Consider the following 26,548-nt stretch of genomic DNA (forward strand, 5'->3'; position numbering starts at 1 on the left):
TCTTTAAAAAAAAATGTAGCTGACTGAGTACTGTGCGAAGAGAGTCACCTGGTCTCTGCCCCTCCGTCCAGGCACTCCCCACTTGGGACTGACCACAGTGGTTGGGAGGAAAGAAGACCGAGGGAGGCCCATGCAAGCCCTGTGTCTGGGCTCTGGGGAGCATCTGGGACTCCCAGCGCCCGCTGGTGGGAAGGGACGATGCGCAGCTTCTTTGGGAAACAACTCAGTTTTTAACAACAACTGTTAAAAGTTAAACATATACCATATCAATGATATGGACGTGGCCATATCATTGCTGGGTGTTTCCCCAAGAGAAATAAAAGCCGATGTCTGTACAAAGATTTGTATGCAGCTGATCGCAGGAAATGTATGTGTAACAGCCTCAAACTGGAAACAATCCAAATGTCTGGCAACAGCTGAACATGTCAACAAAATTGTGGTCTCTCCATGCAGTGGAGTTCTACTTAACAGTAAACAGGGACTATGGAAAAACCCCAAAATAAGGACGCCGAGTGAAAGAAGGCAGACCATAGAGAATGCATGCCACATGATTGCGTTTATATAAAATTCCGGAAAACCAGTGTCTAATGGTAGAAAGTAGGTAAGGGTTTGCCTTGGGAGTGGGAGGGAGAGATTGGGAGGGAGAGCTTACAAAGGACATGAAGAAGGTCTGGGGCTGATGGTGTGCTCCTGAGTGTGAATATGGTGATGGTTTCATGGGTGGATATTAAAGTCAAAACCCATCCAGTTGTGCAATGTGTGTGAAGTGTGTTCAACGTCCATAGGACCTCAAGAAAGCTGTAAAAAATGAAACCTTGCCAAAGCAGACCTTCAAAGCCGACTCCAGACAGGACACTGCTGCGTGAGATGAGCAGTGGCTGGCGAGGTGGGCTGCCCAGGCACGTCAGGGCCCAGGCGTCTTCTCGGTCCAGGATGTTCTGAGCACGGAAGGCCTTCAGGGAGGCGGATGGCTGGCGCCCTCACGGACGGGAGAAGCACGGACAGCTGTGGGCTTTGTCAAGCCACCCCACTCGTGGGTGGGGGGTGCAGGGCTCCAGCAGGCCTCCTCACTCCCGCCTCCTGCCGGCCAGCCGGCTGCTTCCACTCTCACACTGCGGGTGCGCGCAAGGGCTGTCTGTCTTAGGTCATCACCTTCTAGAAGGCAGGACTGGTCAGACAAGAGGAATGGAAAGGGTGGAGGGGAGGGAGGTGACCGGAGTGGGGTGGGTGGCCCGTCCTGGGTGAGCCGGTCAGCTGGATTGAGCTTCTCCCTTCTCAGAGCAGGGAGGGCAGCGGCGTTCTCTCTTCTTGTAATCCACAGAGCAGGCATGGCAAACCAGGCCTCCGCAGAGTCTGGAACAGAGGAAGGAAGAGTGGGGAGCTCCTGGGCGTATGCGTGCGAGGGGAGCATGGGGTTTGCTCCTAGCTTCCAGCAGAGCAGCCCTGGGTCTGTCCAAGGAGGCCTGCCCTTTCCTAAAAGGTGTCTCAATGCTCCACCCCCTCCAGAGTCCTTTAAATCCAAAGATTTAAAGACAGGGTCTCCTGCTCGCCCCCTCCCATGGTTAGTCCTGCCACCCTGTTCCCAGAAGGTGAGGGGAGTAGCTTCCTCTGTTCAGATCTCCTCCCAGACCAGAAGCCTGTTCATCTGTCTCTTCTCGGAAGGATTGCACAGTCCCATCTTCCAGACACTGTTGCTTATCTGACCTCTTCCCACTGTTCTGGTTCATGTCCACGCTAACTGTTGTGTAAAGTGAGTGGCCAACATTAAGTGGTTTTCATAAACCCCCAGTTCCTGGGTCCCTCCCTTCTGAGCAGGGGCAGAGTACTGTGGGCTGGTGGAAACGGCACTTGTCCCGGAACAAGACTTTTGTGCCCTCTCAGTTACCTGCACGGGTATCGCCGAGACAGCCGGCCAAAGATCTTGTTGCAGTCCACACAGCATCCGGGGGCCATGGAAGACAGATGCTGGGCTTTCTGCCACAGGTCATCCTTCTCTCTGACGGGCGGGTTGGGGGGGGGGGGGCACACAAAGCGATGGGAAGATGGAGAGACCAAGACGGGGAGAAAGAGAAATATGGAGACCAAGAAGAGATAGAGAGGGAGAGAGAGTCATCCCGAGACACATACAAAGGGAAAAAGAGAGAGAGAGACAGCAAAGCAGAAAGAGACATAGAAAATGAGAGGGAGACACAAAGGGACAGAAAGAGAGACGGTCAGAGAGAAAGGAGGTCAGGGAGATGGAGAGGGAGATAAAGAGAGGTAGATGGTGAGATAAATGTAGAGAGAGAGGGAAAGACCAAGAGAACAAGATGCAGAGACAGTCAGGGACACACACAGAGAGGGAGAGACAAATACAGAGAAAGACGAAGCGACAGAAAGAGACAGTGGTAGAGAAAGACAGAAATGAAGAGACCATGAAAGACACACACACACACAAGAGATGAGGGAGTCTGTAGTCTTTGGGAAGACAGATGGTGACACCCGGGTCCCCCTAGCCCCACATAGCCTTCATAGCCCACCTCCTCCAAGGAGACCCCAGCAGTTTCTTATAATGCTCCTAGCTTTCATTTGGCACTTGATACAAATCCTTCTGGTTATGTATGATACACTCCAGCAAAACTATCCTCACTGTTTTTTTTTTTTAAGATTTAATTTATTTATTTGACAGAGATTACAGGTAGGCAGAGAAGCAGGCAGAGAGAGAGGAGGAAGCAGGCTCCCCGCTGAGCAGAGAGCCTGATGCGGGACTCGATCCCAGAACCCTGGGATCATGACCTGAGCCGAAGGCAGAGGCTTTAACCCACTGAGCCACACAGGCACCCCCTGTTTTTTTTTTTAAAGGATGTTTAGGGGGCACCTGTGTTCATCAGTAGGTTAAGCTCCCACTCTTGGCTCAGGTCACGGTCTCAGGGTTTTGCAAGATTGAGCCCCGCCCCCAGCTCTGAGCAGGGTGTGGAGCCTGCTTCAGATTCTTTTTCTCTTTCCCTCTGCCCCTCCCCCTCTGTTTTCCTCTTCAGAAAAAAAATATTTTTTTTAATCAAAATGATTCATAAAATTCAATAGTACAGAAGAACTTATACCAGAAGGAAACAGACACCCTCCCTACTCCTTCTGATCTCAGTGACAAACCACTTCTTATACTTTTAGCTTTTTCTCCTTGATGTTACTTTCACACTTAAGTAATGTGCTCATATCCTCTCTCTTTGACACATCAAGAGAGAACACCTTACCTTGATGTCAGGGGGTTAGCTTAGTTAGTACCATCCCCACTGACTCCATCTCCTTCCTCTCCAGAATATCCCATTTCTGGGTCCTCTCTCACGATTGTAGTTTTCCAGAATATGCTCACACATTTATTTCTCACTCATCCTATGAAGCACAGATAGCATCCGGACTGCCATTCTGTAATATGATGATGCCAGCATCCCTTCCTCTTCGGGGGGCCTCCTCTTCTCCTCTCCTACTCATCTTTTCCTTCAACATCCAATATGGTAGCCACTAGGCCCATGTGGCTACTTTAATCTATATTTAATTTGACTAAAATGAACCACAAGTAGAACTTCAGTTCTTCAGTCCCACAAAACCCATGTGGAGTACTCAGTTGCTACACATGAGTGGTAGCTACCATATTCGACAGGGCGGATAGAAAACATTTCCATCCTCACAGAAATTCTGTTGGATTCTATTCTATATGTAATATTGTTTAAGTGCTAATGGACATTTGTTCTGTAATTGCAGTTGTTTTCTGTGCTTGGTCTTTAGGTTAATTCCAACATTTAAAAAAAATCGATAAATAGTATTTACTGTATTAGACAACATATAAATATATTGCTTCAAGGACAGCTAAGATGTGTTCTACACATTTCCTTTCTTGGAAGTTTTCTGTTTTTCCAGGACTTTGCAATTGCCTTCCTTTGCTCCTTGCATGACATACCTTTCACATAGCCAAATTATTCCCTCCCCCCAACAAATTGTTCATCATATCAGTTATTCTGTTGATTCTCTTTCTCCCCAGAGACTTTCCTCCTGGGTCCTCAATACTTCTGCTGAAGTCTGTACTGACTGTTCCCTGGGCTTGCTGTCCTCTTGTCATCTTGGGGATTCCCTTTTCTTCTCTCCTGGGCTACCACGACTGTTCCCTAAATCCCACATCTTCTCCTTTCTTGGCTTACTTCCTTGTCTTTCTGAAGTACATCCTTAATTAACTTCCCAGGAAAGGCTGTGTGGGAGGTGCATTTTCTGTGACCTGTCTTTCTGAAAAACGTCTTTCCTGCATCACCTTCCCTACTGGCTTCATAGTTTGGCCGGACCTAGAATTCCGGGGCAAAAGCTATCTTTCCTCAGAACTTGAAAGTATGACTACATTGATGATTATTATTTTTTAAGTAGACTTCACATGTAGTGTGGAACCTAATGCAGGGCTTGACCTCGACCCTGAGATCAAGACCTGAGCCAAGATGAAGAGCTGCTTGACCTACCGAGCTACCCAGGCGCCATTGACCCCTAACATGTTTTTCTGTGTCCTACTTCTTTTATAAGTGATGTGTCTGAGTATATTGCCCTCATCTTTATTTCACTGAGATTTCACACACTGTATCTCGACATGCATTTCCCTTCCTTTCAATTGTTGTGCTGATTACTCAGTGACATCTTCTATATCTGGAGACCTGTGACCCCAAGAGCTGGGAAAGTCTCTCAGCTTTTTATCTGATAATATCCTTGATTTTATTTTGTCTTTCTTTGGAATTATTGTCAGTTGGAGAAGACAGTGAAACTCCTGGATTGATTCTTTATGTTTGCAATTGTTTCTCTCATGTATTCCATCTCTTCATGCCCTGCAAGCTATGCCCTGAGGGACTGCCTCCTTTTTCTTTTCCAGTCCTTATGAATTTAAAAAAAAAATTGAGAGATATTTTTAATTTCCAAGAACATTTCTCACCTTTGGATGGTCACTTTCCACAGCACTGTGTTTCATGGGAGATGAATTTTTTTGGTTTGCTTATCTTTGTCTCCCCCCTTTATGTTCTAGATTCTTTTCAAACATCTGGGGATCTGGTTACCATTTCATGTTCAAGCTGCTGGAGCCTCAAGTAGTGGACAGGGCGGTTGGTTGGTTTATGGCTTCCCTTTAGAAAGGACTGGGCAGGGAGCTACTTGCCCCATGGACTGTCGAATGTCAGAACACACTGCCCTTTCATTTGGCGGCATCAAACTTTTTTTAAAAGAAGGGCATTTTAATTATTTGCCTGGGAGATAGAACCCTCAGTGTTGACATTCTGCAGTCAGGGAGGCAGGCAGAAAGCAGGGTACACTGCTCTTTCTAATAACTTTATCAGTTATTTTTTCCTGATTTCTGTCACCCATGTCATTTCTGCCATCTACGTCCCTGGTGTTTCTGGGCCCTGAAGTTCTAACTTGGGCTAAATCCAGTATCTACTTTTTCATCCATTTTCCAGTTTCTGGAAAGTAGCTGAAGTCTCTTCTCTGTTGTTGGCTCCTCTACCTTTCTGTTACAAGTTTTCTTGCTTTCTTTCTTTCTCTCTCTCTCTCTCTTTCTTTCTTTCTGATCATTCTAGTGAGATCTCAGGATGGAAAATATGTGATGCATTGTGTCATCTTCACCATCATCACCATGGTGTCATCATCACCATCTTGATGCAGAAGTCAGTGTCTAGGGCTTTCCACTGCCTCTTTTGGCTTAGGGCCAGATTTTCCATAACGCTTCTGCAAGGGACATTATACTGTGTAGCCTGGGATCTTGGGATGAGTTTCTTTAACATGAGGAAAAGCATTTTTCCCTCCTGATGCACTGGCGTATTTCCTTGGAATGCCTCGTGACGTTTAGTCAACTTTCTGTGTTTCCATTTTATATTCTGCTGCCAAGATGCTCAGAGTTAAATTTCAACCCTAACACTAATCCTAATATCTTGGGAGTATATATTTTTTTCTCTTTGATTTCATCTATTTTTCTTTAACAATCATATATATTATATATAATAATTATATATATGTGTGTGTGCATATGTATGTGTGTGTGCATGTGTGTGTGTGTCTGTGTGTGTGTATATATGTCTTTTATTGTTGGCTACCTCAAATTGTTTTGTGAGCTATAAAGCTAACATTGTATGTCCCCCTTTCTCCAAGTTGACAGCTCCTTGAAGGAGATCACTCCTTAAATTCTTGGTTTGTTCTTTCCAGGTTGACCTCTGCCTTCTCTCAGCTTTAGTATCACTTGGATTTTGTGCCAGAGGATTTAGCCCTAGATGATCCCTCCATGACCTTCCGATTCTAATGGAAGCTGAGTCCAGTGGTACCCTGCTTCCTGAACTGGGTCAAAGTATAACATTAGCTCCCCACTGGCCTGAAAAGCAGAAACCAGGCTTTCTATAACTCCTCCATCCCCCAGTGTGTTAGTGGTTTGGAATTGATCCTGGTGAGCCCAGCCTCTGGAACCTAGGGCAGATGACCCAGGATGGCCCACAGGCCTGGTGTATGGAAGCCCAGCAGGCAGTCAGGCACAGGATATATGCTTTGCTCTTAGTTAACCTCCCCTTTCTCTCAATTCCTTCTCTATCCGTGAGCTCCTTTCCTTTCCCCTAACTTTGTAGGTGTGTGTATGTGCGGGTGCATTGGAGTGGTGGTATCCCTTAGAGCCAGAGGACTCTCTGTAATTTATATGCTGTGTGTCCTTGGTGGCCAAGTCTGCCTCTCTGACCTTTAGTTTTCTCATCTATAAAATGAGGAGAACAGCTGGGGTGGCCAAAAGAGGAGTTAGCATACAGAGAAGGTTCAGAATTTTCATTCCCCAGTCTCCACATCCCAGGCCATCCCCCCTTCCACACCCCAGCCCCACTGTGTCCGCCCTTACTGAATCAGCTCCAGCACCCTCCTCTTCATGGCGCGGACCAGGTCCTGCTGCCCTCCGAGCTCCTCCTCATACATGGCATTCCTCCTCTCAGCCTCCTGCTGCTTCTGTTCAAGCTCTGTCTGCAGCTGGTCCCTCTCCTCCTGACACCTGGGCACAGAAGGAGGACTCAGTTCTCTGCGTTTGTGCTTGAGGTAGGCCAGGCCTCTGCCTGCTGAGGAGCTCTTGGGGGAAGCTGGTGGTGCCTCCCACAGCTGAGGTGTGCACACACACTGTACATGCCTCACACATGTACACATGTCAACCACACACACGCTCATGTATATATACACACTACACATGTACTCCCGCCTCTCACAATCCCCCTGTGCCACACTGCACATACACACACACACCACATACCACATACACTGTGTACAATCCCAACACGAACACTATGCCACACAACACACACCACACAAGTCACAATACACCACACATACTACACACATCACACACACATATAACACACATATCACATACTACATGCTGGTAGCACACTCACACACATGAGGCAACACATCATAGATACACATAACACACTCACAACACAACACATCTATACCACATAACACACACATACCACATGCGTATGACAGAACACACGCATACCATACACACTGCACATATACACATTTACACCACACCACACACACACACTCACATAGACACACATTCTCCACATCCCCACACCCTCCTATGCCACACATGCTCACACACACACAACACACCATACCACATACACCAAATGGACACTGTTGGTGTCTGGGGCCCCAGGCTGGTTGGGCTGTGCCTAGCTGAGAACAATCATTGGGTTGGGGGGGGGGATTAGTGGTAGAGGACTTGGGGTGATTTTTAGCTATTAAAATATTTTGAAAAATTATGGTACATTGTCTTTTCAATTAAAAAAGGCAATATGAAACATATGGCTTTCATAAATTTTTGTTTCAGTTTGAGCTGGCATTGCCTCAGCTCTGTTCTGGCTTCTTCCTTTTGTCTTTGGTGGCTTCCTAGAAGATTTCTTCCAAGAAATGTGCTGGACTGGAAGTAAGAAGGTCCCAGCCCTTCCCTACATCGCTCAGATAGGAGGGTGTTGCAAAGGCGGGTCCACACATCCTGTGACCTCAGATGTGTGTGTGTGTGTGTCTGTCTGTCTGTGCGTGGCGCCACCCTGGGCTTCAGTGTGTTTGAAGCTTTGCTAGAGGCTTCACAATGAACTGAATTATGAATTTTTACAACACTGCTGAGTAGCAGGCCTCAGAAAGAAAGCCGGGTGGGCTGTGAGATCAAATCGACTACAGATACCCATGGAAATTCCAGCAGACCCGCCAGTCCCTCCAGCCTAAGGAAGGCTGTTCTTGTGCTCAGGGCCGTGTTTGGACTTTTAATGAACATTCTGGTCTCCAGTATCCTTACTTAGTACTGGCGTTTCGTTTTGTCCAGCTAGTTTACTTGCATGCGTTACAGTGTGTCTTTGAGGTGGGAGGGAACATTTATTAAGCACCTCCTGTGTGCCAGGGGCTGTTAGAGGGGGCATAGGAGCAGTGCCTATGGCTCTTGGTGGAGCTTAGAGTGTGTCTGGGGCAGTGGTCAAAGCAAGTGACAGGCCAGTGACACGGTGAAGCTAAGGGTATGACCGGCATATAGGAGAGGCAGGGACAGACTTGAGAGGGTGCTTGGGAAAGGCTCCCAAGATGAGGTGACCTTTGAGCAGATCCAAAAGATGAGAATTCAGCCATGTAGAGCCAGTGAAAGGCACATGCAAAGGTCCGCAAGTTGGCAAGAGCTTGTCTTCTTTGAGGAACTGAAAGAAGACAAGGGAAGCTGGAATTTCATGAATGGTAGGAGGTGGGGGTGGGCAAGAGATGAGGTGGGAAGGAGACAGGGCCTGATCTCTGCTTCGCTGGCCCCGAGAGGAGGGGGCTTCGACCTCAGTGCAATGGAAATCCACTGAAGTATTTCAAGTGGGGGTTGACAGACACTCCTGGTGCAGGAGGGGACACGGAGGAATTCAAGTCTATTGAACACCTACTACATGCTAGACCCTGAGCTCAGTGTTTTATAGCCTGGCTTCATTTAATTTTCACAAACGTATGGACAGGTAAGACTGTTGTCATTTTACAGGAAAGAAAATAGAGCTTCAGAGAGGAAATCACACTGCTGAGGGCCACAAGGTTTGGTAAGTGGAGGGAGCAGAAATCTGGAGGCAGACCTGTCAGGCCATCAACTCTTTCTGCCTCCCCACACTTTTATCCAGTCAGGGCCCTGGTCACCAGTGGTTTATAGCACCAGAGTGGAGTGGGCAGTGGCTGGGAGCAAGGGATGGGTTATAAGCCCCTGGTGTGCCCCAGAGAAGCTCACTGGGGAGCGAGAGGAGGAGAAATGTGATGTTTGCCTAATTCCCTATCTGAGGACCTCTTCCACTCACACCTGATCTAATCACTTTTGCTTTGAGGTATTACCCAGGGACAGAGGAAACCCACCTGCTTGGCAGATGGTCTCAGAGAGCATCAGAGCTGTAGGAGGAACTCGAGCACCATCTCCTTTTGCAAATCAGGGACTGGAGGCCAAACAGGGAAGGCCAGTTTCCTTCCCAGGAAAGTGGTTAGCTGGGAAGTGGTTATCGCATGCACCATAGCTCAGTTCCAAGTGTATTTTCTTGGCCCCTGGTTGGTCTGCTGGGGTCTGGTGCTTGGCTGGTCGGCTGTGTCTCCCCTGTGTGTCTAGCCTGGGGCTCTGCACCCAGGGGCCGCACCCCTGCCCACCTTTAGTCTATTCTCCACACCACAGACAGATCAATCCTGAAGCCCTGGCGACTCCCCACTTCCCGCTCAAGACTCTCCTCCAGCCTTGCAGAGCACATGAGAGTGTCCCTCTGCTCCAGCCCCACAGGGACTTTGCATCCGCGGGCCCCCTTCAGGAGCACTCCCATCTCTATCCCTATTCCTGGACTGATGTTTTCCCACAGCCCCCATGATTAGCTGACATCCCATTTCCATTTGTTGAATTATCATCTGTCTCCCCGTCCCCAAACCCCGCCTATTCTGCTGACTGCTGTCACCCCGCTCACGGCCTCAGTAGAGGGACAACACTATTGCTGGCTGACTTAGTGGGCCCCACGGCACTTCTGTCTGGCGGTGGTGAGACAGCCCATCCCAGCTTGGTGCCCACAGCCCCCCCCGAGTGTGACATTCCTCCCAAGCTCCCTGGACCCCAGGCGGCAGGGGAGCACATCCTCCGTCCTCCTAGTGGCAGGAGCTTCTGTTCCTGCTGACTTTCCAGCAGATCCCCAGCCCATGCCTCTCCCCTGAGCTCTACACCCTCCGTGCTGCCCAGCGGCTCCACTTGCCCGTCCGACTGGCGTCTCAAATTTACATGCTCTCGTCCCAGCTCCTGACTTTCCCCCTACAAGCCTGCCCTGCTAGGGCAAACTGTCAGCGGGGACTTTGGACTCCGAGCTGGTCAGGCCGGAAAACAAGAGTCATTCCTGATGCCTGTCTTTCTCTCTCCCACCAGGAAGCCAGGCCTCACTGTGGCTCCAGAATCCTGCAGCTTCTCTGCACCTCCATTGCCAGAGAACATCTGGGGGTTTCACCGTGCTCCCCTTCTTCATCAGCGCTCTTGCTTCCTTACAGCTTAGCCCCACGGAGCAGCAGCCTCCAGCCCCTGAGAGCACAGATCAGTCTGGAATAGGCAGGTCTATGGGGACAGATGAATGCTTGCCTAGAGCTGACAGGTTGGGAGAAAATGGCAGTGACTGCTCATGGTACGGGATTTCTCTTTGCGGTGATGAAAATGTCCTAAACCATGGTGATCAAGGCACAATTTTATGAATACACAAAACCCCACTGAACTGTTTAAAAAAAAAAAAAAAAAGCAAACATACTTAACATTAAAGCCAAAAGTCAATTCTTGTCCCTTCTCTACTCAGGACTCTCAGCGGTTCCTATCTTACTCTGAGTGCAAGCGAAGGTCCTCTGGATGACCTGTGAGGGTCTCCTGTTACCTGACTGACTTGCCCCTCCATCCTCTCCCTCCTTCACTCCACTGGGCCTCTGTGATGTTCTGATGACCTGCTACGGCCATTCCTACCCCAGGGCTCTTGCTCTTGCTGTTCCACTGCCTGGAACGTTCTTCTACCACATATGCACATGGCTTATTCCTCACTTCCTTCAGGTCTTCGATCAAGCATCACTTTTTCACGGAGGCCCTCCCTGGCCATGCTGCCATATTTAACCTATACCCCTTGACACAGCTTGACTTTCTTCCTTCTTAGGACTTGTCGCATCTGACACGATGCAATTAACTTGCTTATCGTATTTACCATTGGCTTTCTCCGACTAGAAGGGACGTTCCCCAGGAACAGGGATTTGGTCTGTGTTGTCTGCAAGAAGATTTCTGATATGCTACAACAGGGCTGGCACCGAGTAGGCAATCTGAGTGTCTGTGGGATAATGGCTAGGATAACAGGTGGCAGGATAGTGGGCTATGAGACAGGGGCTCCCCCAGCTGAGGGAGCAGCCTGGGCCTGGTGGTCTCTTTGGGATCTCCCAGCGGCTCCCTCCAGCCCATCGTGATTCCCAGAGAAGGCTCCTGGGTGGGCAAGGCCCCTGGGTTCGCCTAGGGCCTGGGTCACAGGAATCTTTCCTGACCAAACTGCCAAGCTCAGCCAAGCATCCGGCGGGAGAAGCCCAGGGAGGGGTGCCTTTTGGGGTTGGTTTTTGGGCCCGCAGCCTCTCTCAGCCTTTTAAGCAGAGAGTCTGTCAAGCGGCCCGTGATTCAGTCTGAAGCACAACTACCCAGGCTCCAATGGGGTTTGGGCTGGCACCTCCCAAGGTGGGTGTCGGCCACACGTGAGAGACAGAGCCGGGTGGGCACACGGAGGCACACGGAGACGACAGGAGACAGACACAGAGACTGAGTCAGACCCAGGAAGACCTTTGCATGGCGGAAATATTTTTAAAATTCTGAAAGAGAAACTCAGACATGGAGAGAGTGTGCTCTGGGCTCTTGAGGTTAATAGCATGACGGAAAGTGGGAGAAGCTGGATGGTGAGAGGGGGCCGAGCGGGAGAGGTGGGGGGGGGACTGAAATAAACACAGGCACTCAAAACAGGGCCTGAGGGTCCGTGTGTAAGCCGTCCGGTGCTGCAGTCGGCTGTTGGGGTGCGGACCTCAGCTCCTCTACTAACTGGTGACATTGGGTGAATTGTGCAGCACCTTTGAGACTCAGTTGCCCTATCTATAAAATGGGGATTCTTAGAGAACCTACTTCATAGGTTAGGAGGGAACGCCTAGAACGGTGCCAGGGACCTAGTAAGTGCTCCGTACGAGCTAGTTATGATGACGATTGTGACTCACGAGGGTGAAGGAGAGGCTGGAACAGGGAGCAGGAAAATGAGAGGAGGGTATGGAGGGAAGATGGAGAGCAGGGAAGGAGACTGGCTTGAAAAGAGCGGAGTGGCAGCAGAGGGGCAGAGGGGAGCGTGGGAGGGGAGGGAGGGGCAGGAGGCATTCACCTCTCCTGCAGGCTCTCGGGGAGGCCAGCGAGAGAGGGGCCGGCAGGGCTGGGGGCCAGTGGGAGCTCCCCAAGGAGCCCCAGGAGTTATGCCCCGCAAACCTCACCCTCCTGAGCCTGTGCCCCCCGCGCGAGAGCCACTCAGAAGGCGCTTCCCAAAGTGACCACGAGGGGGCGAGCAGGAGCCAGGGAGAGCCGCCGGTCCTGCGGACCTCCGGGCCAGGCCTGTTTGCGCCCACAGTTGCCAAGGTTACCTGCTGAACTGCTCCTGCAGTGTCTTCAGCTCCCCTTCCTGCTCCTTCAGCAGCTGCTCCTGGTGCCGGGCCTGCTCCTTGGTCTTCCGGAGCTCATGTCTCAGGCTCTTGGGGGTGGGAAGTAAAGGAAGGGGAAGGGAGGCTGAGGGAGGAGGGCGGAGATGCCAGCTCCGGGTCTGACCTCACGACATCTCCGGAGACCCCAGGCCGGACGAGACAGCCCTCGGGTGGAGGGCGGGACTGGGCACAGCACCGGGAGCTTAGACACCAGGTTCTGCCCCTGGGTGAGCCTGGGGCCATTTCTTCCTTGGCTGAGGGATGAGAGTTACAGAAGTCAAGGGGCATGAAGATCCCGCCCGGCTAGAGAGGAGGCCGAAGGAAAGCTTGAAATCAGTCTTGGTGATCTCCGGGAGAAGCAAGTACAACGAGGGCCGCTAGGCGGCTGTCCCGGCGGAGAGCTGCTGGGGAGGGGTCTCAGACTCAAGTGCCCGCAAGGGGCCAGGCACGTAGGACTGATGAATGAAGTGGCCCTGGCGAGAGCTCACAGCAAGAAGACCCCCTCGAAGAATAATCATCCTGTGCGGACCAATCAGAATTGATCCGCACAGGATGCCCCTCCCATCACCACTGATGACTCCCACCTGGGGGGCTGGGTTGGGGGAGGAGAAAAGGCAGGTACAGCGCTCAGCAGCTCTCACCTTGACCACATCCTGCAAGGCCACTTCTGCCGGCTCCTTCCTCCTGGTCACACTGGTCACTCCCTTTTCCTCTTGCGGCCTCTCTGGGGTGGAGTTTTCCTTTGTTCCCAGGTCCGGTAGGACCCCAGACATCCCCCAAATGCTAGATGCCTTCCACTTCTGCCAGCTCCCTGACATTGTGTCCTCTATTGTCCCTGTGGGGCTGGAGGCCAGCAGCCTGTGGACATGACCCCACTCTGTTTCCCCTTTGTGGGTCCCCTCTGCACCGGGCAGAACCCCTCTTCCCTCAGCCTCTGTCCCTATCACCTCCTTCGGAGCTCTGTTGGTCCCTTCCCCCTGTCCCTGGCTACTGGAGGTTGAATTCTCCAGGCAGACCCCAGTTCTTGGGGCTCCCTTCTCCTGGGCTGGCTGAAGCTCCTTCCCCTCCGGTTCCCACGTGCTCCGTGGGGGCCCGAGGCTCTTGGGATCTTCTCTCTCCTTTTCCACGAAGGGAAGAAGATGCTTGGGTTGCCAGGCCCCGGGAAGTCCAGCTAACCCATCTTCCCTGGGCGCAGCTTGCAGACCAGCTTGGCTAGTGTGTGGCTCTTCTGGCTGGGCTCCTGTGGGGTCTCCATATGTGGCTGGGATCTGCAGAGAAGCCCCCAAATCACCCCCAGTTACCAGCACCCCAGGTGGATCCGGGGGCTGAGTTCCTGTCTGGTCAGGGAGCAGTGATGCCTCTCAGTGTTCTTTCCTTTCCTCCCCACCCTGACCTGCGAGTTCTTCCTACCCTCTCCTCTCCTCCTTTCTGCCCCCTGAACTTCTCTGTGTTTCAGTTTTCTTGCCTGTGAAATGGGAGTAATAACACCTGCCCATAGGGGCAGGTGTTAGAGACCCACAGGGGCCGAGAGTCCCCTCTCTCAAGCAGCCTTCTGTGTGCTCCCGTGTTCTTCTGCGCATGTCTGCATCACCTCACTTAACGGGCTGTGTTATGAGAGGTTCCCCCTTCTGGCCAAAGGCTGAGTCCTCATGGTACCTGTACCTGGCGCCTGGAAGCTGAGGGGTTGCAGAGCAAGACTGGGGAATGACAATAGCCACAAGCCACCACTTCCTGAACATGTGGCCTGGGGCCTTGCTCTGGGCTACACATGGTCTGTCTCAACTGTCTCACAATCACCTTCAAGGCAAGACAAGTACTTTGCTAAAGACCTTGGTTATTAGCGGCAGAGCTAGGATTTGAACCCAGAAACCTGGCTCTTCAGTTGCTCCCTTGGCAAACTGAACTGAGAAGTTTGCCCATTGTTCGACAGAGGCCTTCCTACTTACTTCTAGTTACCTAGCAGAGCGCTTCCCCCGACCCTGGGTCCCCTGCCTCCCACGGATGGTGCCAACGGTCTCCTTCTCTCCTTGATATCTGTCTGTCTATCTGCTTGGTTACTGCTCATCCTGGGAGGCCCAACAGAGATGTAGAGCAGGCGATTTGGAATGAAGTTGGGCAGAGGCACCTGCTTTGGGGAATCTTTGCTCTTTTTGGGTCTTCTTCCCTGGGTCCGTCTGGGACTGGAGTGACAGGACCTGTGGAGAAAGGGCGGGGCGGGGGTGGCTGGGGGCCTCTCTCTGGTAGCAGTCGAAAAACCCGGGCACCGCAGCACCCCTCCCGCCCTCACGGCCAACTCCGGCTCGGCTCTCTCTATCCCTGCCTGTGCCCCACCCACCACTCATCCTCACGTCCCCCCGGGGCTCATCCTTCTGACGGCCCACCCCCAGCATCCAGCGGCTCCTAAAGAGTGTGTCCCTCATGGGACATGAGGGGCTTACCCCAGGAAAACAGAAGGCTGGGGAGGGGGGCATCAGGGGCTCAGACAGCAAGAAGGGAAGGCTAGCAGGCCGAGTTTGGAGCTTGCTTGGGGTGGGTGGTGGTCAACCGGCAGTAAGGCCCTAGAAAGAGGGGGCCTCCCTCCCCCCCACTCACTCTGAGAACATGGGCCAGGCTTCATCCAGGTTCGGCCACTGCAGGTCCAGGTCGAAGGCCACCCCATTGAGAGCATAGAGAGAGTCCAGGAGGTCTTCCCGGAGCTCGGGGCACACCAGGGGGCTCCGGGGGCCATACCAGTCCCTGTGGTAATGGCGACCAGCGCCTTTGGCCTTTGGCTTTGGTACTATTGCTGCCCCCTGAACCCCCGAGAATCTGCTGTCCACCACATGGCATGATTCCCACGGTTGGGTTGAGGCCCTCGGGGAGCAGGTGGCTTGAGTATCATGGTGCTACTGGGACTCTTGTGTTCTAACCACCCCCCTCCATTTGCCCTTTCTTCATTACTTTTCCTTCATGGCTCTTGTTTTAGTTGTCCTTGACATTAACCCATCCATCCGGATGTGGTGGTGGGCGGGGGGAGGCACGTTTCACGGGGAGGACAGTGGGCTTAGGGGGAGTCAGGAGGAGCATGTGCCGCGAGCCCTACCTGGTGACCTCTGGGTTCAGGAGGCAGAGCTGCAGGGACTCGGCCAGCTGTCCCTGGGCCAGGCAGAAGCGGATGAAGGCACGGCCTTTTGCCAGAGGTGTCTTTGACTGCAGAGTGCACAGCGGGTGAATAGTGGTGGGGGGCGGGGTGGACGGCCCTCTGCTATGAGAATGAAGGGAACTCAGCCAGCACAGAGGCCAGCTGGGAGCTTGTACTGTCTTGGGAGCAGAGACGTGGTTGGAGGGATACTGAGGGTGGGGCTAACGAGACCTGAGAACCAGGTGAGCAGTCTGTGGTCAGCGGAGCAGAGATGGGTGGGAAGGGGGCCTCTGGAGGTCATCCCTGTCAAGGGCCCGGTGGCAGGGCCACCTGGCCCTGGATACCTTGTCCTGGGCGAGGATGAAGCGGGCCGGCTCCGTGCTACCCCGCTGTCGCCACAGGGTGGCGCAGAGGAAGTCCCAGTAATCCTTCCGAGGCCTCAGGAAGCTCTTCTGCTCTTTCTGGTCAAACTGGTAGTGGGATGAGGGACAGGAAAGCATAGAAATGTTTCCCCCCCGCCCCGCACCCACCTTGTATCCCAGCACACAGAGAGAGGACAGGGCTACTGTGGGCAGACCTGGCTTGGCCCTTACTGGCTGTGTGACCTCGAGCAAGGTGCTGGACCTCTCTGAGCCTTTGGTATTCTAGTCATGCACTCCAGTAACACTTGTGGAGCACTTATTTTGTGCCGGGCTTCGTTCTGTGCCCTGGGAATTCAGCAGTGGACAAGCTGCCCGCATGGGCTTACACTTGGTAGTAGAGACAGACAATGAACAAATCGAATAAGTAAAACATATGTTATGGCAGTACTGACTACTAAGGAGAAAAATAAAGAAGGGAAGGGGACCTGAAAGTATGTGGTGTGCGCACACATGTATGTATGTGTGGTGTGGGATGTCTGTGAGTGTGTCGTGTGTATGTGTGGAGTGTATGCCTGAGTGTCTGTGATTTAGGGTTTGTGTGCGTATGTTAAAAATTTGGATTTGAGGGGTCCCTGGGTCACTCAGTCGGTTAAGCATCTGCCTTCCGCTGAGGTCATGATCACGGGGTCCTGGGATGGAGCCCCACGTGAGGCTCCCTGATCAGTTCTCCCCTCTCCCTCTGCTGCCTCTTCCTCTGCCACCGCTCCCCTGCTTGTGCTCTTCTCCCCCTTCTCCCAAATCTGAAAAAATTTGGATTAGAGAAACTAGAGAGAACTTCACTAAGGAACTGTGACTCAAGCCCAGATCTGAAGGAAATGAGTTGTGCCATCCACATTTCTGAGGAACGAGCAGTCTAGGCAGAGGGCATCGCAAGTGCAAAGGCCCTGAGGTGGGTGAGTTCCTGGCATGCTTGAGGAAGATCAAGGAGTCCAACGTGACTGGAGTGTAGCAGATGAGGGGTAGACCGGCAGGAGATCGACACATGCACCAGACACACCTCATGCCTACATATATGTACACTCACACCACATGTGCATCACACACAGAGACACACACAGGCTGTGAGTGTGTGTGCATCCGTGGGGGTGGCAGGGTCATCAGGCACCTCAAGGGGCTAGAATGAGAATGTAATAAGGTGGGACAGGAGGAAGGCTTAGCCTGGCCCATGGTAAGTACTAAGTAAAACGGCCAGCAGCAGGAAGGCCAGCCCAAGGATATTTTGCCTCTGAAACTTCAGTCCTCAGAGCTGGGTGACCGCCCTGCCCCACCCGTCCCCACCTGGCCCCAGCTGGGCCCCCACTTACTTCCGAGGCTATGGTGTCAACCCCCAAGAGTGAGGTCAGATGTCAAGAAGGGCTTGCTGACTCTGAGTGGGCTGAAACTAGTCAGTGGCTCTTCCTCAGTATCTGGGAAAACCCTCCTGGCTATCTGGGCCCAGAGAGATGGAGGGTGGGAGGGAGGCAGGGAGGGGGTCACCTGCAGGAGCAGCTCCAGGCAGCCACAGAGTGTGTGCAGCTCAGCACTGGCATCTGTCACTGGCCGCTGCAGGCCCCCGTAGCCCTGGAGGATGGCCGAGACAGCAGCTGGAGGGGGTGGGGGCAGGAGGATGGTGGACATCATCAGGCTCTGGGTCGTGGGGGCTCTGACAGAGGGGCTCCCAAGACCCCTCCCTTCTCCCCCAACTCAAGCCCAGAAAATTTCTCCAGACGCACTCACCTTTCAGGTTTCTGGTGAGGACGGCCCCCTCCTCCGTCATGAGGATTTCAGAATGATGGGATTCCTCGTGGTTCTGGGAGATCAACCCGGAAAGGAGCCCCTTCCTGGATGGCTCCTTACCCAGGGGAGGAATCACAGCCTGGGCCAGAAATGGGATATGTCTAGGGACACACAGTGAGTTCACAGGTAGGATAAACACTCCAGCTCTTCCTTGTAGGCTGGCGTGGGAACGTGATCGTGTGGCCCCCATGAATGGGGGTAGTTCCTGGGTGTCAGGCGCCATGCTCCATGCCTGACATCGTTGTCTTACTCAGTCCCCATAATAATCTAGGAGGTCAGTAACTCCATTCGATACAAGATGAAAGGGGGGCTCAGACAGACAGAGAAGTCTTTGATCCGATATCACAAAGCTCTAAGCTGAGAAGCTAGAGTTGAGTTCGAACTCTGGACTGTGCGCCCTCACACGGGGCGACTTGGCATGAGCAGACCCGTTCATGCTCCTGCGTGAGGACACTGGGCTGAGGGAGAGTCACTCCTGTTCCCCACAGGGAGCTTGTTGGAGCAGTCATCTGCCTTGAGACACACATTCATCCTTTCCGGGTCCCCAGCTGAGTGGAAAATGTGTGTTCTTTGAGGAAAGGGAGGTAGAAGTAAAATGAGACCCTAGAGCTGGGGCTGTGCCAGAATATGACCCACAGGGTATGTGTGGGAGCAGGGCAGCTGGTTTTAATCCCGTGGTCCTCTCCCAGGGGAACTGCAGCCTGTTGTTTCCTCAGTGGGTCCTGGGGCTCAGAGAGGAACCCTGGGGCTGCTGGGGTCCGGTGGCTTATCCTGATGTAACCTGGAGGAAAGGCCGGGCATGGGAAACCCACATGCCCTGCCTCCCAGGCTGATGTTGCTGGAACCCAGCGGTGGGTGGGAAGGAAGAAGCAGGGGACACAGTGGAGGGGGAGGGAGTGAGAAAAGAAGGTAAATGAGGGAGGCTGCATGAGGGTGGTGTTCAGGAGACACTGAGCTGGGAGTTAAGAGACCTGGGTCCCCATCCTGATCCTGCTACTAACTCACTGTGTGACCTTTTGCTTTTCCTGGGCATCAGTTTCCCCACCTGTAGACCCAAGGGCAGACTGAGGGTCTCTGTGTCCCCTTCTGGTCCACTCTACACAATCCATGAGCACTTAGATGGGCCTCCTCAGCTCCCTCTTCTCTGTCCAGGAGCCTCTGCCCCACGCCCCACCCCTGGTATTGCCCCCTTTCTCCAGCCTCCCCCAGACTCCCTCCCAGCTCCTCACCTGGGAAGGCCTGGAGAGCGGGCACTGCAGACTGAGCCTGTCCCTTGTGACTGCAGGTCCTGCACCTCCTTTCCCGGAATGCTGCCGGGGAAGTGACTCAGGCCCAGCCCAGCACCCTGGAGGGGGAAACCCTGCTCAGAGCAGGAGGAGCACAGAACATGGTGGGTGGGGGGAGAGGGGGTAGAGGCAGGGCCCAGGGTGCCAGGGCAGAATGGGTGAACTGGGGGGTGGTACCCTTCAGGCAGACCCCGTGCTAGAGTCACTCCTTGGCCACACACCAGCTCACTCTGAGGGACAGCAGCAATTGCCCCCCTGCAAGTTCCCTTGTTACCACGGTCACTTGCTCTTGTCTTTCTTCCTTGTCCCCACCAGGCGGCACCAAGAGGCTGGGATTGCCCTTCCTCCGGCTCCTCTGCCAGGCTTCAGTCTCTCGGTGGAAGTCTGGTGCAGGTGGGGACCCTGTCCTCCCCATCGCCCTGTCCTCCTCCCCACCTTAGTCTCCGGGTCCCCAGTGCCATACTGCCCGACCCGCCCCCTCTCCCCCAAGAATGGAAGTGAAACCACTTCGAAGGCTTGGATCCAGGACCCGGCCAGCTGGGTGTCCCTGGGGCCGTGGCCCTTCCACCCTGGCTGGGCTCCGCCTCCTTGAGGCTGGGGTCTTTCCACCTCCCGGTCCCCGTTTTTCTAGGCTGGGGTGCCCCGAAGGCGGGTCCTGGGGGCTAAGAACAGAGGAGCAGGTTCCCCCGCAGACTCCGGTTTTCCAGACCTCAGCAACCGCCTGTAAACAGTGGCACACGCAGTGGCCGAGCCCGGCTCTGCCCTCCCGCCGCCCCTTCCTGCGCGTCTCTGCCTCTCTGGGACTTGGTGTCCCCGCGCAGAGGCCTCGTTCCCCAGCCCCCCGCCCCCGTCCCCCGGGTCCCCGCGTCCGCGGTCTCTTCCTTGCTCTCTCTTCTTATCTGCTTCCTGCCTCCCCCGTCGCGCCGTCGGTCTTTTTCTCGCGCTCCCAGACTCTGCGGGTCGCCGCCCCGGGCTGCGAGCCCCCGCCGCCGCCGCCCCGCCCCTCCCCGCGCCCCTCGGGCTTCCTCCGCCCCCGGCTGCGCCCGGGCGCCCGCGTCCCGGCCCCTCGCCCGGCCCGCACTCCCCGGCTGGCTGGCGGCGCGGGTCCAGGACGCTCCCGGCGCGGCCGCGCTGGGGGCCTCGCCGCTTACCCCCTCCGACGTGCGGGGCGCCCCCCGGCCGCGCGCTGGCCAGGGCCGGGGGGCGGGGGCCGGCTCCCCACACACCCCCCTCCCAGCTCCCCGCCCCGCGCCCGCGTCCCCGCCCCCGGCCCGCAGGGCGCCCGGCCGGATGGGCTGCACCGTGAGCCTGGTGTGCTGCGAGGCGCTGGAGCCCGGGCCCCCCTGCGGCCCCCAGCCCCCGGGGAGCCCCCCGGCCTCGGCGCGGGTCGAGCGCTGGGAGCCCGGGGCCTCCGGGCGCGCCGAAAGCGGGCGGCTGCCGCTTCAGGTAGGACGCCGCGGGGCGGCCGGGGGAAGCGGGTGGCGGTGGCCAGGCAGAGCCCGGCTTACCTGAGACAGGTAGGGAGCCGCGCCGGGCAAGCGCCCGTCAGCCCGAAGCCGGGGCCCATGGCCCCGGGGCGTGGAGGGGGTGGAGGCGCGGGTCGGGCCGCTACCGGGTGAGGAGGCCCGAGCTGAGCCGAGATCCCTCCTGAGTCTCTCGTGTCCTTGGAAGAGACGAATGTAGGACCGTCACTTAAAAGGGCAAATGGTTCAGGTCAGTTTTAGGGCCGGGCTGGGAATGCTGGAGAAAGGCTCTGAAAGAATTTATTTCCCCTGAGCTGGTCCAGAGTTGACCGTGGGTCCCAGGGTAGCTGTGGCGGTTGTCGCCCACCTCTATAGGCAGGAGGGAGGGGCCTTCTGAACCCGGGAAAGCCCTACCAGAGCAAGGACTGACCTAAAGATGATCTGGGGAGCTGGACCCCCCCCCCTCCGACACCAGTCCCCCTTTCTCTGTTTCCGGTAAGTCTGGGCACCTTGCGAATGGGTAGCAGACCCAGAGGGTTAGGGATTGGCCCAGGCTGGGAGGTGGGCGTTTGTTCTGTCTGCGGGAGAACCACTATATGTGGGCACTAGATTTCTCCAAGGAGGAAGTGGAGGACAAGGAGACATTTGGGGTCACTAGGTAGGACTAGGTAACCTTGCTCTAGGCTACCTGCTTAATCCCAACTTACCTGCCGGCCTGGGGCTGGGAAGTTTCCAGCCTCCTCAGATTTGTTTTGCTGCTCTGGGTTTGGATTATGCTGGGGTCTTACATCCCTCCACCTGAGGCACACGGAGTTCGGGCAACACAGTGTACCAGGAGGGACAGCCTTGGTGGGGCAGAGTACTTGTCCCGATCTTGTGGTGGTGGTGCAGGTGTGATCTTGTGGTGGTGGTGCAGGTGTGATTCGGATGGGAGCCTGAATTAGCTTAGTGCCCCAGGGTAGGGTGAGGCCTCTGGGGGTCAGCTGGGTATCCCAGACTATCGCTTCTCAGTCCTCACAAAGGGGGCAGAGAGTCTGGAGAGTGAAAGTGACCTGGCCCAACACCCTCAGGTCAGGCCCTTCCAGAGGTCATCAGGACTTCTCCTCTGACCCAGAGCCTCAAGAACCCGCTCTGTCCTTGGAGGTTTCAGGCAGATGTGAGTTCACAGTCTCCCTCCCTCATCTGTTCCTATCTCAGACCTTTTTTCACTTGGCTTTCTCTGTCTCCCTACCTCTGCACTTGTGATGCGGGTGGCTGTGGACTAGGGACCAGGTGAGCCACTAGGCAGGGACAGGGACAGGGACAGGTAGTCGGGTTTGGCACCCCTCCTGAGGAAGAAGCCAGAGGCAGTGGATGTGGGTGATCAAGGAGAAGGGAGGAGTGGGAAGAGGAGTGAGTGCGTGGGTGTGTGAGAGCCACAGGGACAGGGATGGGGACAAGTGTCTGTCTGCATTCGGATGAGCTGGTTTCTGAGCGGCCTCTTGAGAGGGCCTGGCGCTCGCCCATGACTCACTCCCTCCTTCGTCTGCGGGATGAAACCCCATCCCAGCCCCGGCCTGGCCTGTGCGTGCTACTCTCCTGGCCCTGGCTCCAGTGGGGGACGCTGCCCCTGGCTGCTCTCTCCCCTCAGCAGCGCACCCCCTCCCCCTTTATACCGCAGGTCTCAGGAGACCCAGGACAGAACAGCCGGGCGGCCTCTCGGCCTCTCGCTCCCTGGCCTGGCTCGGTTGGAGGAGGAGGCGTTTACCACGTTCTTGTGGCAGATAAACATCTCTTGGGCTCTCAGCTCCCCTCAGGAGTCAGGGCTTAGAAGTTACTCCGGCCTCTGGGATCCTAGCCAGGGCACTCCCACTGACATTGTGCCACCGACATGTCACCGTTGCTGCCACTAAGCGTGTTCCCCTGTTCTCCAACAGGACTGCTAAGCTTCTCTTCTCAGGCCATAGGCTCCTATGGCTTCCTCCGCCCACAGCCCGCTCCGCCCACCTCGGGGCAGCCCCCTCCCATCCAGGTCACATTGCCCTCTTGCCCCCCCCCCCATCCCCAACAGGGCTGCCCCAGCTTAATCCCTGAAGCAGGCTGTCCTCTGCTCAGAGCACACTGCCTTCTTCTCTCTGGCGGCCTGCTTGATCCTCCCAGGCTCTGTGGCCCACTCTGCTCTCCCCCTCCATCCCCAATTTGTGGCCTGCTCATGCCTGCTCTGGGGAGACCTGCACACTTTGCCTCCCTGGCCTCAGAGCCCCAGCTCTGGGGTTTTGGGGCTTGGAAGTATAGGCTCTTCACCCCTCAGGTGGCCCCCTCAGGGGCGCATGATTGCCCTACGTCCTGAGCTCTCTTTGGTTCTACACATCAGCCAGCCGACCTTGGGAGAAGGGAAGGTGGGGTTTGGCACCCCTCCTGAGCATTCCCGCCAAGTCTTCTCTGACCTGGGTGCCAAGGGGCCTGGAGGGCATCTCCAGGTGCCAGCCTCGCCTCCTCGCTTTCTGCCGTAGCCCGAGACAAGTGGGTGCTTGTCCGCTGGTGGCAGGAGCCAAGAGGAGGAGACTTTGGGCTCCTTCTGCCTTCTGTCTTGAAAAACCAGCCCCCCGGGGTCATTTGCTGTGGCTTCTCCCCAATTGCCTAGGAGCCCCGTTGAGTTTAGGATTTCCCCAGGAGGTCATGTCCTGCAGCCTCCCTTGTGTTCCTATTGTGGGGTCCTACACCCCTGATGGAAGTTCTTGAACGCCCTCTGCTATAGGTTGAATTACTTCCTGTAATCTATGATCATAGACACCCCCCCCCCAAAGGCGAAAAGGATCTTGATTAGTGGTTCTGAACTGTTTGCAGTCATAGATCCCTTTAAGAATCTGACGAAAGCTATGGATGTTCTTGCTAAGGAAATGTGCACGGGTATGTGAACACACACACACACACACACACACACACACACGTCATATACCTCTTCAAGCCTACCTAGGGCCCCGCTGCATCTCATGCCTGCATTTCACAATGAGGACACTGAACCCAGAGAGAAATGACTTGTCCAAGGCCACAAAACAAGTGAGTGGCAGAGTGAGGACCATGACCCAGGTGTCCTGACCCCCAACAAGTGGAAGTTTTGTTTCCAGAGGCAACCTGGCCTTTTCCAAAGGCTGTCTGCCAAGGCCTGGCCATTCATGTGTTCAACTAGAATTTTTCTGGGGGCAGTTTGAGGGAGTATTTATTACCTTAGCTTTTAACTGAGTTTATTTCATTGTAGGTTAATGTACCTTTAAAAATTTATTTATTTATTTTTAAAGATTTTATTTATTTATTTGACAGGTAGAGACACAGAGAGAAAGGGAGCACAAGCAGGGGGAGTGGGAGAAGGAGAAGGAGAAGTAGGCTTCCCGCTGAGCAGGGAGCCTCATGCGGGGCTCGATCCCAGGACCCTTGGACCATGACCTGAGCTGAAGGCAGCAGCTCAACCAACTGAGCCACGGAGGTGATCCACCAAATTTACTTTTATTGAGATACATTTGACATGTGATACTGTATAAGCCAAAAGTGTACAAGGCATTGATGTAATACATTTATACTTTGCCATGTGATTACTGCTGGAATCTCAGCTGCCACATTTACAAGTCACATCGTTTTTTGTGTTGTTTTTTTTTTTGGTAGTGGGAACAATTAAGTCCTTTAGTCAACATGCATTTTTAAGCACCTGCTCTAAGAAGCCAGGCATTGAGCTAGGAGCTGGGGATGGAGCAGGAAAGCAGACAGTCCCTGTTCTTGCCTTCAGAGATGGTGTCAGTCCGGCAGGACAGACAGAATAGAGCGGAAACAAATAGTTGGCGACTAAATGCGGTACTGGAAACAGTGCCATGGGAGAGAAGTAAGGGTGTCATGGGAGCCAGTGGAGGGGTCAGATGTCCACTGGGAAGGTGGAGAAAGTGGTGTTTAAGCGAGGAGACCAAGTGCAAGCAGAAGGTAGGGAAGAGAAGCATCCCAAAGGGTGGGAACAGCGCAGTTGAAGGTCCTGAGATGAAGAGGTATGAGCCCTTATAGGATTTGACAGAGACTTTCTCTGGCTGCTCCTGGCTCTCCATGAACCCTGCACTCCATGCACTGTGGATATGGATTGGAAACAGTGAGGCGCAAAGCCAGGAGACCTGCCTGGAGTAGGCGGTTGCAGTCATCTGGGTGAGAGGGTGGCGGTTTAGGTTAGGCGGCTGGCCACAGGGAGGGCTTAGGGGAGTGAGGCCAAGCCTGAGTCAGGAGAGAAAGGACAAGGACAGGAGGTGGAGAGGGGCTGGGAATGGGTGGGTGCGAGGCAGAGATGTGTATGAACCTGACCCCTTTATTTTCAGTGCAGCTGCTAAGCCTTCATCAGGCACTTCTCCATTTCAGTTTAGTATTTTATCAATATGAAGTGTTTCATAAATACAGAAAAGCACATGAATTTTCCCAGACCAAACATGCCCATGTGCCCATGACCCAGTGCTCAGCCAGCAATGGGTTGTTACATCTGGAAGCCTTTCCCCATGCCCCCTGCCAGTGACTAATCCCCCTCTGAGGCTTCTTGGCTATCCTGACTTCTAACAACACAGATTTGCCTGTTGTGGAGCTTCTTATAAATGGAGCATGTCCTCTGGGTTATTTCGTGCCTGATTTCTTTCTTCTTCTTCTTCTTTTTTTTAAAAGATTTTATTTATTTGACAGAGGAGAGATCACAAGTAGGCAGAGAGGCAGTCAGAGAGAGGAAGAAGCAGGCTCCCTGCTGAGCAGAGAGCCGGATGCAGGGCTCTATCCCAGGACCCTGAGACCATGACCCGAGCTGAAGGCAGAGGCTTAGCCCACTGAGCCACCCAGGCGCCCCTCGTGCCTGATTTCTTTTGCTCAACATTAGGGTTGTGAATTTCATCCTTCGTCTTACACCTGCTTGGAGGTGTTCCTTCTCATTGTCAGACACCATTCCACCAGGTGAAGAGACACAATTTATTTGTCAGTTCTGCTACTGACAGGCCTTTGGGGGTGTTTCTGGTTTGGGGCTATTGTAAACAGCTCTGCTGTGAACATTTATATTTTAAGATTTTATTTATTTATTTGACAGAGAGAGAGGTCACAAGTAGGCAGAGAGAGAGGGGGAAGCAGGCTTCCTGCTGAGCAGAGAGCCCAGGACCCTGAGATCATGACCCCAGCCGAAGGCAAAGGCTTAACCCACTGAGCCACCCAGGTGCCCCTGCTGTGAACATTTTTGTGCCTGTCTTTTGGTTGTGCTTTCTGGCGGGCTGATTCATTCCTCTGTTTTGATGAGTGTCTCTGGAAGACCCCAGCATCCCAAGAATCAGAGGCATCATTCTACAAAGGGAGCACTTCAGGCATTTTGGGGGAGGGGAGATTCTCCAGCACCCTAATATGTCCCCGTCTCAAGATGAGGCTCAGGTAGGAGGAGAATGGGGAAGAAGCTCTGGAGGCCCGCACTGGAGTAGGGGTGGGTGGAAGTCCGCTGACCACATCTCTGGACTTACCTACTGTCTAGGGGCAGGTCTGGGTCCCTGGTGGGTCAGGAGGGTATGAAGCCGAGGATGGGCCATGCCTCCAACCGTCCCTCCTTCCCAAAGGGCAGGAAGCCAGTCACTGCCTCCCTGTTTGATGTATGAACTTGCCAAGGGCCCCTGGCACCAGGACTGAGTGTGGTGCCAAGGGCAGGCAAGCTACAGCAGCCCCTGGAGGGGCAGCAGCCTGTGGGTGGGAAGCAGAGGCTGCTGTCTGCAGAAAAGCCAAGTG

The 26,548-nt window shown here is 54.1% G+C and overlaps 2 protein-coding genes and 1 long non-coding RNA gene across 12 annotated transcripts in view; 2 read left to right on the top strand and 1 right to left on the bottom strand.

The window, feature by feature from the left end:
• Window positions 1-537: 537 nt before the first annotated feature.
• On the bottom strand, window positions 538-21,058 carry RUFY4 (RUN and FYVE domain containing 4). Of its 2 annotated transcripts, XM_082690467.1 has the most exons (13): window positions 20,846-21,058; window positions 19,281-20,058; window positions 17,992-18,152; window positions 17,752-17,858; window positions 16,198-16,323; window positions 15,815-15,921; window positions 15,325-15,468; window positions 14,858-14,927; window positions 13,374-14,000; window positions 12,676-12,782; window positions 6,869-7,015; window positions 1,886-1,996; window positions 538-1,353 (listed from the first exon to the last, which is right to left on the bottom strand). In XM_082690467.1, exons 3-13 carry the CDS (start codon window positions 18,029-18,031, stop codon window positions 1,251-1,253), a joined length of 1,689 nt encoding a protein of 562 aa, XP_082546593.1. In that variant the 5' UTR covers window positions 18,032-18,152; window positions 19,281-20,058; window positions 20,846-21,058; the 3' UTR covers window positions 538-1,250. The 2 variants fall into 2 exon arrangements, with proteins under 2 accessions (XP_082546593.1, XP_082546594.1); XM_082690468.1 differs by lacking the exon at window positions 20,846-21,058 and having other exon boundaries at window positions 17,992-18,130; window positions 19,281-20,305.
• LOC309844160 lies at window positions 1,898-10,813 on the top strand. Its single transcript, XR_014300522.1, has 3 exons — window positions 1,898-1,983; window positions 9,029-9,083; window positions 10,421-10,813. It is a non-coding gene; the product is annotated as an uncharacterized lncRNA (long non-coding RNA).
• The window catches only part of TNS1 (tensin 1), a 221,448-nt gene continuing 215,512 nt past the window's right edge, over window positions 20,613-26,548 (top strand). For all 9 annotated transcript variants that reach the window (XM_082690433.1, XM_082690451.1, XM_082690444.1 and 6 more), the window contains exon 1: window positions 20,613-20,783. In XM_082690433.1, the coding sequence (XP_082546559.1) occupies window positions 20,628-20,783 (156 nt within the window). In that variant the 5' untranslated portion in view covers window positions 20,613-20,627. The remainder of the gene's footprint in view (window positions 20,784-26,548) is intronic.

Source organism: Mustela nivalis, assembly GCF_964662115.1.
Source record: "Mustela nivalis genome assembly, chromosome: 11".
Taxonomy (NCBI): Eukaryota; Metazoa; Chordata; class Mammalia; order Carnivora; family Mustelidae; genus Mustela; species Mustela nivalis.

Excerpts from the sequence above, each read along its gene's own strand:
- RUFY4 (XM_082690467.1), bottom strand. The coding sequence starts at position 18,031 with ATGACGGAGGAGGGGGCCGTCCTCACCAGAAACCTGAAAG. Across the intron at positions 15,469-15,814 it reads CTGAACCCAGAGGTCACCAG|GGACTGGTATGGCCCCCGGA; the intron begins GTAGGGCTCGCG and ends CCATTACCACAG. Across the intron at positions 14,001-14,857 it reads GCAAAGATTCCCCAAAGCAG|ATCCCAGCCACATATGGAGA; the intron begins GTGCCTCTGCCC and ends GCTTCTCTGCAG.